This window comes from Dendropsophus ebraccatus, chromosome 8 (assembly GCF_027789765.1).
Source record: "Dendropsophus ebraccatus isolate aDenEbr1 chromosome 8, aDenEbr1.pat, whole genome shotgun sequence".
Classification (NCBI taxonomy): domain Eukaryota; kingdom Metazoa; phylum Chordata; class Amphibia; order Anura; family Hylidae; genus Dendropsophus; species Dendropsophus ebraccatus.
In genome coordinates this window covers 7,448,263-7,466,663 of record NC_091461.1, presented here as the reverse complement: position 1 = coordinate 7,466,663, position 18,401 = coordinate 7,448,263, and the positions used below count along the sequence as shown (strand labels likewise).

The 18,401-nt window shown below is 47.2% G+C and overlaps 1 protein-coding gene across 1 annotated transcript in view; it reads left to right on the top strand.

Moving 5' to 3' along the window:
• Nucleotides 1-18,401, top strand: part of ATRNL1 (attractin like 1) — a 356,964-nt gene that overhangs the window by 176,392 nt on the left and 162,171 nt on the right. Inside the window, exon 20 of the mRNA XM_069979719.1 lies at nt 9,614-9,707. Within this exon, the coding sequence (XP_069835820.1) occupies nt 9,614-9,707 (94 nt within the window). The remainder of the gene's footprint in view (nt 1-9,613; nt 9,708-18,401) is intronic.

Sequence of the window (18,401 nt, the reverse complement as noted above, 5' to 3'; positions counted from 1 at the left end):
TGTGAGCGCACTCGCTGCCAATACTCAATATTGAGCCAATCTCACAGAAGGAGCGGAGCGCTCGCTACTTAATGGCTTAGTTGCCGTTTCCTTTTCATTCTACAAACGTAATTAATCGACTCAATAACAAGAAGACGCTAATTTATAAAGAGGAGGGATGGCGAGCTGGGCGGCCTATTGTCTAACAAGATGGGGGTCACTGCTTAACTCCTTTGTATCCAGAGAGTAGAGCGATGCTTGGGACCACGTATACTCCAGTCACAGCCAAAGCTGCATAGAAGAGCCATAATGCTGTAGTGCATTATGGGAGATGATTTGTTTACACGTAATATCCTAATAAAGGATCTCTGTATCGTCATTCACTACGTTATAAAGGCAGCAGAATTGTGAGTGCAGCTCTGGATGTGTCTGGAGACATGATTCAGTAACGGTATAGGGAGAAGGATTAATAAGGAACCTTTGGCCTCCTGTCTGTGCGGGTCGGAGGCTCCCCTCTTCTTCGTCGATCCTTGATTCTCCAGTGAAGGTGTTTCTCGCGCTCTCCTCTCTGCCGCCATCGATTCTGTGGACGTTCGCAGTAACAGACTGTCTGATCATTGATTTTGTCTGCTTGAGCGACACCTGATCCAGAATCTCTGAGCTGTTAAATCATCTCCCCCCCGAGACAGGAGACTCCATTATTGTAGAGAGATAACAGCAACATCTGTCTATATTATCTATCTATCTCCTATCTATCTATCTATCTATCTATCTATCTATCTATCTATCTATCTATCTCCTATCTATCTATCTATCTATCTATCTATCTATCTCCTATCTATCTATCTATCTCCTATCTATCTATCTATCTATCTATCTATCTATCTATCTCCTATCTATCTATCTATCTCCTATCTATCTACAGTACCTATCACCCATCTATCGATCTATCTCCTATCTATCTATCTCCTATCTATCTCCTATCTATCTATCTATCTATCTATCTATCTATCTATCTATCTCCTATCTATCTATCTATCTATCTATCTATCTATCTCCTATCTATCTATCTATTATCTATCTATCTATCTATCTATCTCCTATCTATCTATCTATCTATCTATCTATCTATCTATCTCCTATCTATCTATCTATTTATCTATCTCCTATCTATCTATCTATCTATCTATCTATCTATCTATCTATCTATCTATCTCCTATCTATCTATCTCCTATCTATCTATCTCCTATCTATCTATCTATCTATCTCCTATCTATCTATCTATCTCCTATCTATCTATCTATCTATCTATCTCCTATCTATCTATCTATCTATCTATCTATCTCCTATCTATCTATCTATCTATCTCCTATCTATCTATCTCCTATCTATCTATCTCCTATCTATCTATCTATCTATCTATCTCCTATCTATCTATCTATCTATCTATCTATCTATCTATCTATCTCCTATCTATCTATCTCCTATCTATCTATCTCCTATCTATCTATCTATCTATCTATCTATCTATCTATCTATCTATCTATCTCCTATCTCCTATCTATCTATCTATCTATCTATCTATCTATCTATCTATCTATCTATCTATCTCCTATCTATCTATCTATCTATCTCCTATCTATCTATCTATCTATCTATCTCCTATCTATCTATCTCCTATCTATCTATCTATCTATCTATCTATCTATCTATCTATCTCCTATCTATCTATCTATCTATCTATCTATCTATCTATCTCCTATCTATCTATCTCCTATCTATCTATCTCCTATCTATCTATCTCCTATCTATCTATCTATCTATCTATCTATCTATCTATCTATCTATCTATCTATCTCCTATCTCCTATCTATCTATCTATCTATCTATCTATCTATCTATCTCCTATCTATCTATCTATCTATCTATCTATCTCCTATCTATCTATCTATCTATCTATCTATCTATCTCCTATCTATCTATATACGGGTGGCATTAGCTCCGCCATGCCGCTTCCCGCTCTGAAATACTTTACAGCCATTTACTAAAATAATGATTTTCCGTCACTCTTAAAATTTTCTTCTCTCGAGTAAAATGATGCGGATTAATCAGAAATGACGCTGGATTTGGGCCGCGCATTCTGCTGCAATTTGTAAAATGAAGGATAATTTCTCCAGTGACTGGTTCATCTACCAAACACTAATGTTACATGCGCCGAGCGCGGTCTGCGAGGGAATGTGGCCGGTATTATCCTTCACTCCCTGGAATAAACAATGTCAAGGATTTACTTTCCGAGAAACTTCCAGTTCTTTCCATCCTCCTGGTATCTGCAGAAGCTCAGCACATGTGCCGTGAGTGGAGATGTCACCCAGCTTTCTACACACCCCGAATGCCCATCTGAACAGATGAACCACATACATATTACTCATCCTGAGTTACATCCTGTGTTATACTCCAGAGCTGCACTCACTATTCTGCTGGTGGGGTCACTGTGTACATACATTACATTACTGATCCTGAGTTACATCCTGTATTATACTCCAGAGCTGCACTCACTATTCTGCTGGTGAGGTCACTGTATACATTACATTACTGATCCTGAGTTAAATCCTGTGTTATACCCCAGAACTGCTCTCACTATTCTGCTGGTGGGGTCACTGTGTACATACATTACATTACTGATCCTGAGTTACATCCTATATTATACCCCAGAGCTGCACTCACTATTCTGCTGGTGGGGTCACTGTGTACATACATTACATTACTGATCCTGAGTTACATCCTGTCTTATACTCCAGAGCTGCACTCACTATTCTGCTGGTGGGGTCACTGTATTGTACACATGTGATGGCAGTGATGTAACGTTGTGGTCTGGTGGACGCCATGTTTCCCGCCTCCTCTATATTCAGACATATAAATTGTCGGCATCTCAGCCGCCGTCTCTGCAGAATCCGCCTTTGTCTGGATGTGAAATGTTCTGCGTCTTTTTTAATAACTGAGCTCGCCGCGTGTCACTTTCCCAAACAAATGGTGGCAGAATCTCATTGCAGCGCGCCGGGTGGAGGGTTTATTGACTGGAGTGGGCAGATGAAGTTTGACGCTCATAAGTCATGGCGGCGGGTGACAGCGGCAGAACGAGATACACAGTGTCGCATTAGAGGAAGTCATCATCTGGCCTCCGCGCACACACACACGCCTGGCCGCGAGTCGGCCATTAGACGTACAGATCTGACAGAACCGTCTCCAGAAGACGACGATTGCGAATAAATGACTCACGTTGCCGCACTGGACGGGGGGAGAACACGAACGGCGCCCAGAGAAATGGGTTTGTGTCCTGATAGCTTATAGTCCTGATGGTGGACGGGTATGCTGGTTATCTCAGATATGTCGTCGCTGCAGGTGGGGGAGGGGGCTATAATTTTGCCATCAATGTAATACAACTCACATATATAGTTTGGGTCAGACTTAAAGGGAAACTTTGTCTTTTTTTTCCCCTATCCCGTTCAATTGGTGTCAGAAAATTATATATATTTGTAAAATATTTCTATTTAAAAATCTCTAGTCTTCCAGTACTTTTCAGCTGCTGTATGTCCTGCAGGATGTGGTGTATTCTTTCCAGTCTGACACAGTGCTCTCTGCTGCCACCTCTGTCCATGTCAGGAACTGTCCAGAGCAGCAGCAAATCCCCATAGAAAACCTCTCCTGCTCTGGACAGTTCCTGACATGGACAGAGGTGGCAGCAGAGAGCGCTGTGCCAGGCTGTAGAGAATACGCCACTTCCTACAGGACAAACAGCGGCTGATAAGTACTGGAGGTTTTAAAAAAGAAATAAATTACAAATCTATGTAACTTTCTGATCTGACTCCAGTTTTCTTTTTTTCTGCCAGACTACTACTTTAATTTAGACTTGTAGTTTTGTGACAGCTGGAGACCCACAAGTTTAAGACCACTGGTGTAATGCTTCATTATGGGTCGTCTCAAACATGACCTAAAGATGTCTGTCCGGCCCTCTCCACCAAAGGTAGTCTGGAAGCAAATGATAGTTGAAATATGAAAGTTAAGCAATTTGTGTAACGCCTATTGACTTTAATGGGAGTTTTGGAAGTGCTCCTGTCCTTTCTCCTCTGTGTCCCCATAGACCTGTCTGATACAGAGCTCCAAATCTACTGGAAAAGCATAGAAATACTTGGTAAAATTCTGTGTGCCTGCTGGCAACACTAGGGGGAGCTCTCTGTATACACATGCGTACATCCCCCCTACACATGCCTATGTCTCCTATAGAGGAATTTGGTCTTCAGTAAGTTTCACATGGCGAAGGATGCGGCAGATAGAATCGGATTGTCTATTTCTTTGTCTTTGCAGAGGGTTTGGAGCTGTGTATCAGAGCTATGAAGATATTTTATGTTTTAGTCACATGATTTGATAGGTGCTGCGTCTCCTTTAGTGCTTTATTATTGGCACGTGATGTCCGGATACATTGCACTCTTCGGGGGAGGGGCACTGATCTGGACTCCGCCTCCTCCCTGTAGTCTCTATACCCGCTGTATATGGCGGCCGGCCCTGTGCACTTAGTCAGCAGTGCGGGAGCGGCCTCAGGGCCCAGCAGGATTCGGGGTCTGGTAATTGATGAGTCCGTCCCGGCTGGATTCGGAGCGGAAAGATTTGGGGCGGTGATTTATGGCGGGCTCGGTTATCTCGCTCATGGTTATTTGATTTCTTGCCGAGGATTAATGATAATCGTATAATTGCCTCCATTGATATCAGCGATCGCGCTCTCCTGCATATGACGGTGCTGCGGGGGATATGGCAGTGATGAATGAGCGCCGGGCGATTTTCTTCCGTCTCTCGTGTTGCTTTTCTCTTGTTGTCTCGTCTTATTACTCCATTCTACGTGTCCCAGACGTTCCTCCTAATCACGGGATGTAAATCTTATCTGCGCGGTCAGTGCCGCCTGTGCGAGCGGTTATCACGGTGATGATGCAGTTAGTGGCCTGTTCAGGTCTAATCAGAAACATAATAAGCTCTCCACCGCCGCTGCCGCACCATGTGACTGACCCCCACTCCAGGCTGTATACGTGCCCCCCCCCCCCATAACGTGATCTCATCCACATACAACTAACATGACATCGAGTGCGGCTCATACAGCAGGTAAGCTCAGGACTCGAAACGCGTTGTACACCGGAGCAACAGCTATTGTAGTATTACCGTATACCTATATCTTTGTTCATCCAGATCCTTCAGGTTCATAGGTAGACGGGAAGAACTACAGTGCAGACCAACAGGTGATTTACAGGTGAGTTCTGGTATTGCTGGAGATGCATCTGATTCTTTCTAGTACTCCTGAGAGGTCTCCTCCTGGTTCACCTACTGCTGAGCGATCTTCTCTTGGTTCTGGTACTGCTGAGCGGTCTCCTCCTGGTTCTGGCACTGCTGAAAGGTCTCCTCTTTGTTCAGGTACTACTGAGCGGTCTCCTATTGGTTCTGGTACTGCTGAGAGGTCTCCTCTTGGTTCTGGTACTGCTGAGAGGTCTCCTCTTGGTTCTGGTACTGCTGAGAGGTCTCCTCTTGGTTCTGGTACTGCTGAGAGGTCCCCTTTTGGTTCTGGTACTGCTAAGAGGTCTCCTCTTGGTTCTGGTACTGCTGAGAGGTCTCCTCTTGGTTCTGGTACTCATGAGAGGTCTCCTCTTGGCTCTGGTACTGCTGAGAGGACTCCTCTTGGCTCTGGTACTGCTGAGAGGTCTCCTCTTGGTTCTGGTACTGCTGAGAGGTCCCCTTTTGGTTCTGGTACTGCTAAGAGGTCTCCTCTTGGTTCTGGTACTGCTGAGAGGTCTCCTCTTGGTTCTGGTACTCATGAGAGGTCTCCTCTTGGCTCTGGTACTGCTGAGAGGTCCCCTTTTGGTTCTGGTACTGCTGAGTGGTCTCCTCTTGGCTCTGGTACTCATGAGAGGTCTCCTCTTGGCTCTGGTACTGCTGAGAGGTCTCCTCTTGGCTCTGGTACTGCTGAGAGGTCTCCTCTTGGCTCTGGTACTGCTGAGAGGTCTTCTGTTGGTTCTGGTACAGCTGAGCGGTCTCCTCTTGGTTCTAGTACTGCTGAGAGGTCTCCTCTTGGTTCTGGTACTGCTGAGTGGTCTCCTTTTGGTTCTGGTACTCATGAGAGGTCTCCTTGTTTCTGGTACTGCTGAGAGGTCTCCTCTTGGTTCTGGTACTGCTGAGAGGTCTCCTCTTGGTTCTGGTACTGCTGAGTGGTCTCCTCTTGGTTCTGGTACTGCTGAGAGGTCTCCTCTTGGTTCTGGTACTGCTGAGCGGTCTCCTCTTGGTTCTGGTACTGCTGAGAGGTCTCCTCTTGGTTCTGGTTCTGCTGAGAGGTCCCCTTTTGGTTTTGGTACTGCCGAGCGGTCTCCTATTGGTTCTGGTACTCATGAGAGGCCTCCTCTTGGTTCTGGTACTGCTGAGCGGTCTCCTCTTGGTTCTGGTACTGCTGAGAGGTCTCCTCTTGGTTCTGGTACTGCTGAGAGGTCTCCTCTTGGTTCTGGTACTGCTGAGAGGTCTCCTCTTGGTTCTGGTACTGCTGAGAGGTCTCCTCTTGGTTCTGGTACTGCTGAGAGGTCTTCTGTTACGTTTCAGATGTGAATTATTACAATGTTTCATTGTTGCAGCTTCTGAGGTCATGTGACACCTTCACACTCAGTTTGATAAGCTTCCTCAGTTCTGCACTCAGACGTCAGTCCTCAGGTTTGGAGACTGCACTCTACATTGCTTGAGGATAGTCCTCTCCCCCCCCCCCCCACCCCTCACACAACTACAACCGCCATCTTGGGCTGGAGACGGGGAGCGCTGCTCTAGTGACGGTGGAGTTCAGTCGTTTTGAGTGGTGGCACTTTAGAGTTGATTCCGTTCCAGTGTATCGGCGTGAGGTCATGTGACACTTCCACGCTCTGTGCTGACTTATTGAGGTCATTGAGAAAAGCGTCTTCATGTCTGCAGGCGCCGCTTATAATACACTGCGCCCAGTCAGCAGAATTCTAACATAACTGGGTTGTGTATCCTCAGCCCCTGGGTCGGGGGGGCTCCGCTCTGCGATGCTTGAGGGTAGATCCCCCCCAGGCAGATGGGATGTATTCAGTATATGCAGCCATGTAATCTCCCAGCCTTGTCTTCCAGGCAGCGTTTCATCAGCGTGGCCGCCCCCGTTGATCTGTTGACATGGCGCGGCCCAGGTGCGCGTGCCTCGCGCCTTATTTGTCGTCTATACAACATCCATCAGAAAAGGCCTCCAGTCATTAGCCAGAACCTCGCTGGAAACTGATTGCTCGGCATTTCCTGATTTCCTGAGAAAAAGCCATTTCCTCTGCGTCCTGCAAATCACCGCTTTACGGAATACAGCCGGAGTGAATTAATCTTGGGCCGCGCAGCGCCGCGCAGCTTGACCTGTGTTAAACCCTTCACCCCGGGATTTATTGTCCTTGGGGCCTGAACAGAAAGAAAGCCAAGCAATTTAATTCTCCGCAAAGCGAGTTCTGGTACAATGTGCAAGTGGCCTGAACTCATTCTGCCTGACAGAGGCCGCCACGTCATCCCTCCGCATCCACCTGCACCGCACCACCGATACCTATAGGGGGGACCATGGAAATATCCAATAACCCCGGATCTTATCATAGATAATTGAGCTAAGTAAGGAGCGGCTGATATCAGTCACATAGGATGTAATAGGAGGTTATATCAGTCCTGGAGCGTTATAAGAGGAGCGGCTGATATCAGTCACATAGGATGTAATAGGAGGTTATATCAGTACTGGAGCGTTATAAGAGGAGCGGCTGATATCAGTCACATATGATGTAATAGGAGGTTATATCAGTACTGGAGCGTTATAAGAGGAGCGGCTGATATCAGTCACATATGATGTAATAGGAGGTTATATCAGTGCTGGAGCGTTATAAGAGGAGCAGCTGATATCAGTCACATAGGATGTAATAGGAGGTTATATCAGTACTGGAGCGTTATAAGAGAAGCGGCTGATATCAGTTACCTGTAAATGTCTCTGAGGGTTATATTTGTGGCCCCATTATGCTCTCTTATCTGACAGTGGCAGCGGCTTCTTCCTCATCAGGCGGTGTATATGGTGGCTTCTTCTTCATCCAGTGGTGTATATGGCGGCTTCTTCCTCATCTGGCGGCGTATATGGAATCGTCTTCCTCACTTGGACGTCAGGAGATTCTGTGTCCATTTTTATCTACAGAATTTCCGAAACAAGCAGAAAGTGCGACACGTTTCCCCCATAAGCGACTTCTGCTTCATTCATCTAAATGCAATTTTCCCGTCTTCCCCTCGGCGATGCCCAAATACGTATAACAAACGACAGTGCGTGGAGTCAGCCATTAATAATTCAGCCGCAGCGGCTTATGGCAGCGCACTTTGCATTTCTACATTCTACCGTAGTGATGATGATGTATTACCCCCCAAATAATAAGAGACCGAGTGTATCCCCGTAGTATATAACGTATTATACTGTATCACCGAGTATATCCCCATACTATTTAGTATATACCGTATCAGGCTGGGTTCACACTACGTATATTTCAGTCAGTATTGTGGTCCTCATATTGCAACCAAAACCAGGAGTGGATTGAAAACACAAAGGATCTGTTCATACTATGGTGTAATTGAGTGGATGGCCGCCATTTAATGGCAAATTTTTGCTGTTATTTTAGAACAACGTCTGTTATATTGAAATAATGGCCGTTATTTACCGTTATATGACGGCCATCCACTCAATTTCACCATTGTGTGAACAGATCCTTTCTGTGTTTTTAATCCACTCCTGGTTTTGGTTGCAATATGAGGACCACAATACTGACTGAAATATACTGTGTGTGAAATATATATATATATAATATATATATATCCATAGTATATATACTGTGTTATACCGTATCACTGAGTATATCTACATACTAAATGCCGTATTATGCTATGCCACTGAGTATATCCCCTTAGTATATAGTATATACCATTTAATACAGTATCACTGAGTATATCTCATAGTATATACTGTATTGCTGAGTGTATCTACATAGTATATACCGTATTATAACGTATCACTGCGTATATCCCCATAGTATATACCATATTGTACTGTATCACTGAGTATGTCCCCATAGTATATACTGTATTATGCTATACCACTGAGTATATCCTCATATTATATAGTATATACCGTATCATTGAATATATCTCCATAGTATATAGTGTATTTCTGTATATACTGTATTTCTGAGTATATCTCCATAGTGTATGCCATATTATGTTATACCACTGAGTATATCCCCACAGTATATAGTATATACTGTGTTATACAGGATATATTGTATGTCTGGGAGTCCTCCTGTATCTGATTTATGTAGCACAATTCCTCCTGTCCTGTGTATATATATATATATATATATATATATATATATATATATATATATATATCGTACCCAGCTGGAGGACCCTAGTGACCTGTCTGGGGGTCCTACTTTATCTGATATATGTAGCACATGTTTATATATATATATATATATATATATATATATATATATATATATATATATATATGTAGTGCACACTCTCATTCTCTTGTCGCTTCTCTTGCAGCCTGTGAATGTAATGGACACGCCAGTATCTGTGAGATGCAGACCGGGAAATGCCACTGTACCACCAAGGGGATCAAAGGAGACCACTGCCAGCTGTGAGTACCCCATCACTGTGTAGGACTATGAGGTCCAGGCCTCCGGATCTGCAGGGCTGTGACCCCTCCACTGTACTGGTCACTGGGGGACCTGGGCTTCAGACCCCCTCACTGATCACATGCTGGTGGTCTGTGCCGTATAGGCAGGAGAGCCCCTTTAAGACCTGGATTGGAAATATGAAAACCTAGAAACTGCAAATCCTTTTAAATGCCAGGCACATCCAGAGCTGAACTTACAATTCTGTCACAATGCAGCACAATAGAATGTAACGCATTGCATCTCAACTGCTCCTTCTGGCAGCCAGTATATAAAACATGTTACAGCTGGAGAATAGTGAGTGCAGCTCTGGAGGTGACTAAGGTAAACGACATGAAACAGCAGAATAGTGAGTGCAGCTCTGGAGGTGACTGGTGTATAAGACATGATTTAACAGCAGAATAGTGAGTGCAGCTCTGGAGGTGACTGGTGTATAAGACATGATTTAACAGCAGAATAGTGAGTGCAGCTCTGGAGATGGCAAGAGAAGCCAAATCCCAGGATTAGTCAGGAGCGGGGAGAGGGGGCCCCAGAGATGCGATGAGCTGCCCGAGATGGCGACTTCTGAAGGTCACATTATACATGAAATCCTTACACTGGGGGGGGGACCCCTACGAGCGCACACATTACTGCTCCTGAGAGAGTGCCGCACCGCCACAGGACCCTCTTACATCGCTGGCACCCTGCAGAGCTTCATCCTCTCACTCCTGACAGAAGTGGCTGACGACAAAGAGCAATAGAATGCGTCCATCTACACTGCATCTGTTCTCCCAGCATCCCCTGCTTGCTCAGCATCTTCAGGACACCTTCATGCAGGTTGGCGATAAGCGTTTGTTCACACAGTACATTTTTTCTCCAAATCTGCAAGGAGTCCCTATCATTATATACAATGGTAGAAACCTGGCGCAGCTCCATGCAGTAATGCACCGAGAGGTGACCGGACGTTTTTCAGCGCTGAGAAATATGCAATGTGATTAAAAGAAAAAGAAAACATGCAGCTTTTTATGTGCAGAGTAACTGATGGATATAGAGAAGGGAATCTGCATCCAGGTCCGGGTTATAGCAGTGTGAACACGCCCTGTAATCTGAAGTTATCAGTTTTTATCATCATGCTGGGAGCCCCCGTGTACGGACGGAATTCTACGGACGTGTGCATCAGCCGGGTGCATGCAAATCCACAAATAATCGCGCACCTAGATTTAACCTTCCCTACGTCCGAGAGCTCAGGACGCTCCAAATGAGGCAAAATCAGGCAGCAAAAAAATTTACATCTAATAAAAAGCATCTCATCAGCTGCTGTATGTCCTGAAGGAAGTGGTGTATTCTTTCCAGAGAGGTTTTCAATGGGGATTTGCTGCTGCTCTGGACAGTTCCTGACATGGACAGAGGTGGCAGCAGAGAGCACTGTGTCAGACTGGAAAGAATACACCACTTCCTGCAGGACATACAGCAGCTGATAAGTACTGGAATACTGGAGATTTTTAATAGCAATAAATTATAAATCTCTGTCACTTGCTGGGACCAGTTGATTTATAATAAAATACTTTTCAGTGAACTACCCCATTTAAGTTAAAAATTAATAAATAAATGAGGGTTTCCAATAGGTGGCGCTGTACGTATGCAAATCACACTGTAAATGTCCAATATGCCCCCCTTGGTTTTCAGTAATGCTCTCCATTCACACAACCATGTCTCCCTGTGCCTCAGCTTTACTGGCTACAACATGCTGGCAAACAGCATCCTCCAGCTCTGACCCTGATCCCACTCATGTAGACCTGATCCTTCAAGACCCCCTGTAACCCGGAGTCACCCAGGGGGAGGGCAGGGGAGCGAGGAGGCCATGCTGCTGATGACTTTTTGAATAATTTTTATATTTATTTACTAAATGATGAGTGCCTCATCTGAAGGGCGCAGTGTCTCATCTCCTTTGGCGCAGCAGACGCCCCCCAGAGCCCTCTAAATTGTGCACTTTCCCCACCCTGTACAATGTATCTCAGCTTCCAGGTACTTCCAGGTGTGGTTGCTGAGATTGACGTCTGTCAGAGATGTGAGGGCAGACAGACAGTGTGGCCCCCGGAGCTGACAATCTACAGGAAGCTGTGCCCCCCCTCCCTCCTTCCCGCTGTTCCCATGGGGTTTGGAAGAATTCCAGCGATTTCACTTATTAAATCAACCAACTGAGCAATTACCCGCCACAGCGAGAGAGCGATCAGCGCAGCGCATTTATTAGCACATTAATTATAACTAAAGTGAGGAATGTCGCAGGTTTTGTGCCGAGCGTCGGCTGTTTCCAGGCGTCAGGTCTGAACACGTTACTAAATACGGTAATGAGCGTGTGACAGAACGACGTCCCCCCGAGGGCTGAGAAGTGATGACAATGTTATCTGGGCCCCTTCCTGCAAGAGCTGAAGAATTGTCACAGTGTATGAGACCCCCTGCACCAGATATGGGGCCCGAGGAGAGTGGGGGGCCCGGCTGATAGCGGCCACATTGTTAGATAAGTAGCCATGTGTATAGAAGGAGCAGGGGGACCAGGTGTGTATACTGCGCCCACTATACACCTGACTGCTCAGCTCTGCATGTGGGGGAGGGGTAAGGCATAAGTAGGCCCCCACCTCAGCTTGTTTAGCTGATAAGTGGGGGGGTCTCATACATACAGCCCCCCATCCTCCTGATAAGTGGGGGTCTCAGATGTGCAGCCCCCATCCTCCCAGTAAGTGGGGTTCTCGAATGTGCAGCCCCCATCCTCCTGATAAGTGGGGGTCTCTGATGTACAGCCCCCATCCTCCTGATAAGTGGAGGTCTCAGACATGTAGCCCCCCATCCTCCTGATAAGTGGGGGTCTCAGACGTGCAGCCCTCATCCTCCTGATAAGTGGGGGTCTCAGACATGCAGCCCCCATCCTCCTAATAAGTGGGGGTCTCAGACGTGCAGCCCCCATCCTCCTGATAAGTGGGGGGGTCTCAGACGTGCAGCCCCCATCCTCCTGATAAGTGGGGGTCTCTGATGTACAGCCCCCATCCTCCTGATAAGTGGAGGTCTCAGACATGTAGCCCCCCATCCTCCTGATAAGTGGGGGTCTCAGACGTGCAGCCCTCATCCTCCTGATAAGTGGGGGTCTCAGACATGCAGCCCCCATCCTCCTAATAAGTGGGGGTCTCAGACGTGCAGCCCCCATCCTCCTGATAAGTGGGGGGGTCTCAGACGTGCAGCCCCCATCCTCCTGATAAGTGGGGGTCACAGACGTGCAGCCCCCCATCCTCCTAATAAGTGGGGGTCTCAGACGTTCAGTCCCCCATTCTCCTGATAAGTGGGGGTCTCAGACGTGCAGCCCCCATCCTCCTGATAAGTGGGGGTCTCAGACGTGCAGCCCTCATCCTCTTGATAAGTGGGGGTCTCAGACGTGCAGCCCCCATCCTCCTGATAAGTGGGGGTCTCGGATGTGCAGCCCCCCATTCTCCTGATAAGTGGGGGTCTCAGACGTGCAGCCCCCATCCTCCTGATAAGTGGGGGGGTCTCAGACGTGCAGCCCCCCATCCTCCTAATAAGTGGGGGTCTCAGACGTTCAGTCCCCCATTCTCCTGATAAGTGGGGGTCTCAGACGTGCAGCCCCCCATCCTCCTAATAAGTGGGGGTCTCAGACGTGCAGCCCCCATCCTCCTGATAAGTGGGGGGGGTCTCAGACGTGCAGCCCCCCATCCTCCTAATAAGTGGGGGTCTCAGACGTGCAGCCCTCATCCTCCTAATAAGTGGGGGGGTCTCAGACGTGCAGCCCCCATCCTCCTGATAAGTGGGGGTCTCAGACGTGCAGCCCCTTTATCCTCCTGATAAGTGGGGGTCTCAGACGTGCAGCCCTCATCCTCCTGATAAGTGGGGGTCTCAGACGTGCAGCCCTCATCCTCCTGATAAGTGGGGGTCTCAGACGTTCAGTCCCCCATTCTCCTGATAAGTGGGGGTCTCAGACATGCAGCCCTCATCCTCCTGATAAGTGGGGGTCTCAGACGTTCAGTCCCCCATTCTCCTGATAAGTGGGGGTCTCAGACGTGCAGCCTTCATCCTCCTGATAAGTGGGGGTCTCAGACGTGCAGCCCCCCATTCTCCTGATAAGTGGGGGTCTCAGACGTGCAGCCCTCATCCTCCTGATAAGTGGGGGTCTCAGACGTTCAGCCCCCATCCTCCTGATAAGTGGGGGTCTCAGACGTTCAGCCCCCCATCCTCCTGATAAGTGGGGGTCTCGGATGTGCAGCCCCCTATCACATATCGGTTATGTCTGGGTTATTTTGCTCTCGGATTATGTCCGGTTGGTGCGGTGTGACGGCTGTGGCCGTTGGGGCCATTATGAGCCGCTCTCTCAGCCCAGTAAGTATGTACTTCACTTGCCGGTGTGTTTTGCATTAGACGGGGCGGGAGGTAATTAGCGCTCGGCGCGGCTCACACTCCGAAACTCATCAGCATAAAAATGTCAGCGTCTCGCAGGCGTCAGCCATGCGGATATTAAGGTTTTATTTAGAGAGTGTAACGCAGTGAAGCAGGTGCGCGGTTAATGCTCCCGCGATAAAAACCTCGTCTTCGAGCCGCAGATTTATTTCTTTCACTTCTCCGTTTCTGGGCTTTTAATTATCCAGCGAGACGCCGTCAAGTGCGACATTACCGGCTCTCCAGCTCACCCCTCTGTTACCCAGAGAGAGCGCACAACCGCCGCACTCAACACACTTGACGTACAGGGGCTGACACGGCGCTCTCTCCGCTGGACGCCGGCGCTCTAACTCTTCTCTATGTTTGTGTTTTTCTTGTGAATGATCGACTGTCTAATCCGGAAGTATAACCCCCCAATGGCGCCGATCCTCGCAGCTTGATCCGACCGATATATGTTACCGTGTATATCAACGCTGTGTCGGGAGAACATCTCTCCTTACAGGAATGCTGCTTAGTTACAGGGGGAAAAATGGTTCAAATAAGGTTCAGACTTCAAACTGCGACCAAACATGAAGAAACCACAAAGAGATCATGAGGGTCAATTGTTCTTCACCTGCAAACAATATAAAGTAATATTGAGTTACTACGTACCAGAGGCGTGGCTAGGGGTTCAGCCTAGGGGGCTGAGTGAGTCTAAGCTCTCTTTAGGTGATTACAGTACAGTTACATTCAGTGACTCACAGGGGGGGGCGTATTCTCTGATCAGAGTTGTTCACTTTTCCTTTATTCTCCATCTGCTCTTAACATTTTAGGTACTTGGCACCAAAACCATCCTCATCGCGATACAAAGTCCCCATCTGTATTGCTCAACACTAACTGTGCCTACTTTGTGCCCTATTCGGTATTTTGACCTGATCTGAGCCATCATATAGTCCACTCTATACCCTCATATAGTAGATAATCCCCCCCCCCCCCCCGTGCCTCCATATAGAAGATAGACCCCCTCTGTGCCCCCTTATAGTAGTCAAGGCCCTTTTTGCCTCAATATACTAGGCCCCTTCTGTGCATCCATATAGTAGTGAGGCCCCTCTGTACATCCATATAGTAGTGAGGCCCCTCTGTACATCCATATAGTAGTGAGGCCCCTCTGTACATCCATATAGTAGTGAGGCCCCTCTGTACATCCATATAGTAGTGAGGCCCCTCTGTACATCCATATAGTAGTGAGGCCCCTCTGTGCATCCATATAGTAGTGAGGCCCCTCTGTATCCTCATATAGTAGTGAGGCCCCTCTGTATCCTCATATAGTAGTGAGGCCCCTCTGTGCATCCATATAGTAGTGAGGCCCCTCTGTATCCTCATATAGTAGTGAGGCCCCTCTGTGCATCCATATAGTAGTGAGGCCCCTCTGTATCCTCATATAGTAGTGGGGCCCCTCTGTGCATCCATATAGTAGTGAGGCCCCTCTGTACATCCATATAGTAGTGAGGCCCCTCTGTACATCCATATAGTAGTGAGGCCCCTCTGTATCCTCATATAGTAGTGAGGCCCCTCTGTATCCTCATATAGTAGTGAGGCCCCTCTGTATCCTCATATAGTAGTGAGGCCCCTCTGTGCATCCATATAGTAGTGAGGCTCCTCTGTGCATCCATATAGTAGTGAGGCCCCTCTGTATCCTCATATAGTAGTGAGGCCCCTCTGTACATCCATATAGTAGTGAGGCCCCTTTGTGCATCCATATAGTAGTGAGGCCCCTCTGTGCATCCATATAGTAGTGAGGCCCCTCTGTATCCTCATATAGTAGTGAGGCCCCTCTGTCCATCCATATAGTAGTGAGGCCCCTCTGTGCATCCATATAGTAGTGAGGCTCCTCTGTGCATCCATATAGTAGTGAGGCTCCTCTGTGCATCCATATAGTAGTGAGGCCCCTCTGTATCCTCATATAGTAGTGGGGCCCCTCTGTGCATCCATATAGTAGTGAGGCCCCTCTGTGCATCCATATAGTAGTGAGGCCCCTCTGTGCATCCATATAGTAGTGAGGCCCCTCTGTATCCTCATATAGTAGTGAGGCCCCTCTGTATCCTCATATAGTAGTGAGGCCCCTCTGTGCATCCATATAGTAGTGAGGCCCCTCTGTATCCTCATATAGTAGTGAGGCCCCTCTGTATCCTCATATAGTAGTGAGGCCCCTCTGTGCATCCATATAGTTGTGAGGCCCCTCTGTATCCTCATATAGTAGTGAGGCCCCTCTGTGCATCCATATAGTTGTGAGGCCCCTCTGTATCCTCATATAGTAGTGAGGCCCCATATAGTAGTGAGGCCCTCTGTATCCTCATATAGTAGTGAGGCCCCTCTGTATCCTCATATAGTAGTGAGGCCCCTCTGTATCCTCATATAGTAGTGAGGCCCCTCTGTGCATCCATATAGTAGTGAGGCCCCTCGGTATCCTCGTATCCTCGTATAGTAGTGAGGCCCCTCTGTGCATCCATATAGTAGTGAGGCTCCTCTGTGCATCCATATAGTAGTGAGGCTCCTCTGTGCATCCATATAGTAGTGAGGCCCATCGGTATCCTCATATAGTAGTGAGGCCCCTCTGTATCCTCATATAGTAGTGAGGCCCCTCTGTATCCTCATATAGTAGTGAGGCCCCTCTGTGCATCCATATAGTAGTGAGGCCCCTCGGTATCCTCATATAGTAGTGAGGCTCCTCTGTGCATCCATATAGTAGTGAGGCCCCTCGGTATCCTCATATAGTAGTGAGGCCCCTCTGTATCCTCATATAGTAGTGAGGCCCCTCTTTATCCTCATATAGTAGTGAGGCCCCTCTGTATCCTCATATAGTAGTGAGGCCCCATATAGTAGTGAGGCCCCTCTGTATCCTCATATAGTAGTGAGGCCCCTCTGTATCCTCATATAGTAGTGAGGCCCCTCTGTGCATCCATATAGTAGTGAGGCCCCTCTGTGCATCCATATAGTAGTGAGGCCCCTCGGTATCCTCATATAGTAGTTTGATCCCTCTATATGTAATAGTTAGACCCTTCTGTGCTTCCCATATAGTAATTATTCCCCTCTATGCCCCCATATATTATTTAAGCCCCCTCTGTGCATCCATATAATAGTTAGGCCCTGCTTGTCTTCATATAGTACAGGTTTCCATATAGTAGTTGTTTCCCTTTGGTCCCACATATAGTAATTAGGCTTCTCTGTTCTCACATTTAGTATTTTTGCCTCTCTGTGTCCCCATATATTATAAGTGCTCGCCATTCTCTCATACATAGTAAGTAGTTTCCCTCTGTGCCCTCATATAATATTAGACCCCTCTCTGCAGTTTCCATATAGTATAAGGTCCCTCTGTCTGACATCCATATAATATTAGGCCCCACTCTGCAGCTTCCATATAGTATAAGGTCCCTCTGTGTGACATCCATATAATATTAGTCCTGTCTGTGTAGTTCCTGTATAGTAATATGTCCCTTGGTTCAGCTTTAATATAGTGTTAGACCACTCTTTGCAGCTTTAATTAAGTATAAGCCCCCCTATGCAGCCTGTATACAGTAAAGATAGTCCCCATATAGTAGGTGGCCCCCTCTGTGCCGCCCCCATAAGTAGATAGTCCACTCTCTGTAGTCCCCATATAGTAAGTGGCCTATCTCTGTGCCGCCACCATATAGTAGATAGTCCACCCACTGTAGTCCCTATATAGTAGGTGGTCCCCTCTGTGCCGCCACCATACAGTAGATAGTCCACCCTCTGTGCCGCCACCATACAGTAGATTGTCCACCCACTGTAGTCCCTATATAGTAGGTGGCCCCCTCTGTGCCACCACCATACAGTATATAGTCCACCCTCTGTAGTCCCCATATAGTAGGTGGCCTACCTCTGTGCAGTCCCCATATAGTAGATGGCCCTCTCTCTGCCGCCCCCATATAGCAAATAGTCCACCCTCTGTAGTTTGCATACAGTAGGTGACCCCCTTTGTCCAGCCCTGATACAGTAGATTGTCCACCCTCTGCAGTCCCCATATAGCAGGTGCCCCACCTCTGTGCAGCTTACTTTCAGTACATGTACATGTACAGCCCTCATACAATACATAGTCTGCCTCCATGAAGTAAATGGGCCTCATGTTTAGCCCCCATACAGTAGATGGTCCCCCTCTGTGCAGCTCCCATATAGTAGCCACATACGGAGCCTTGTCTGGACTGTATGCAATAGTAACAGACCCTCAGCTGTGAGGTAGGATT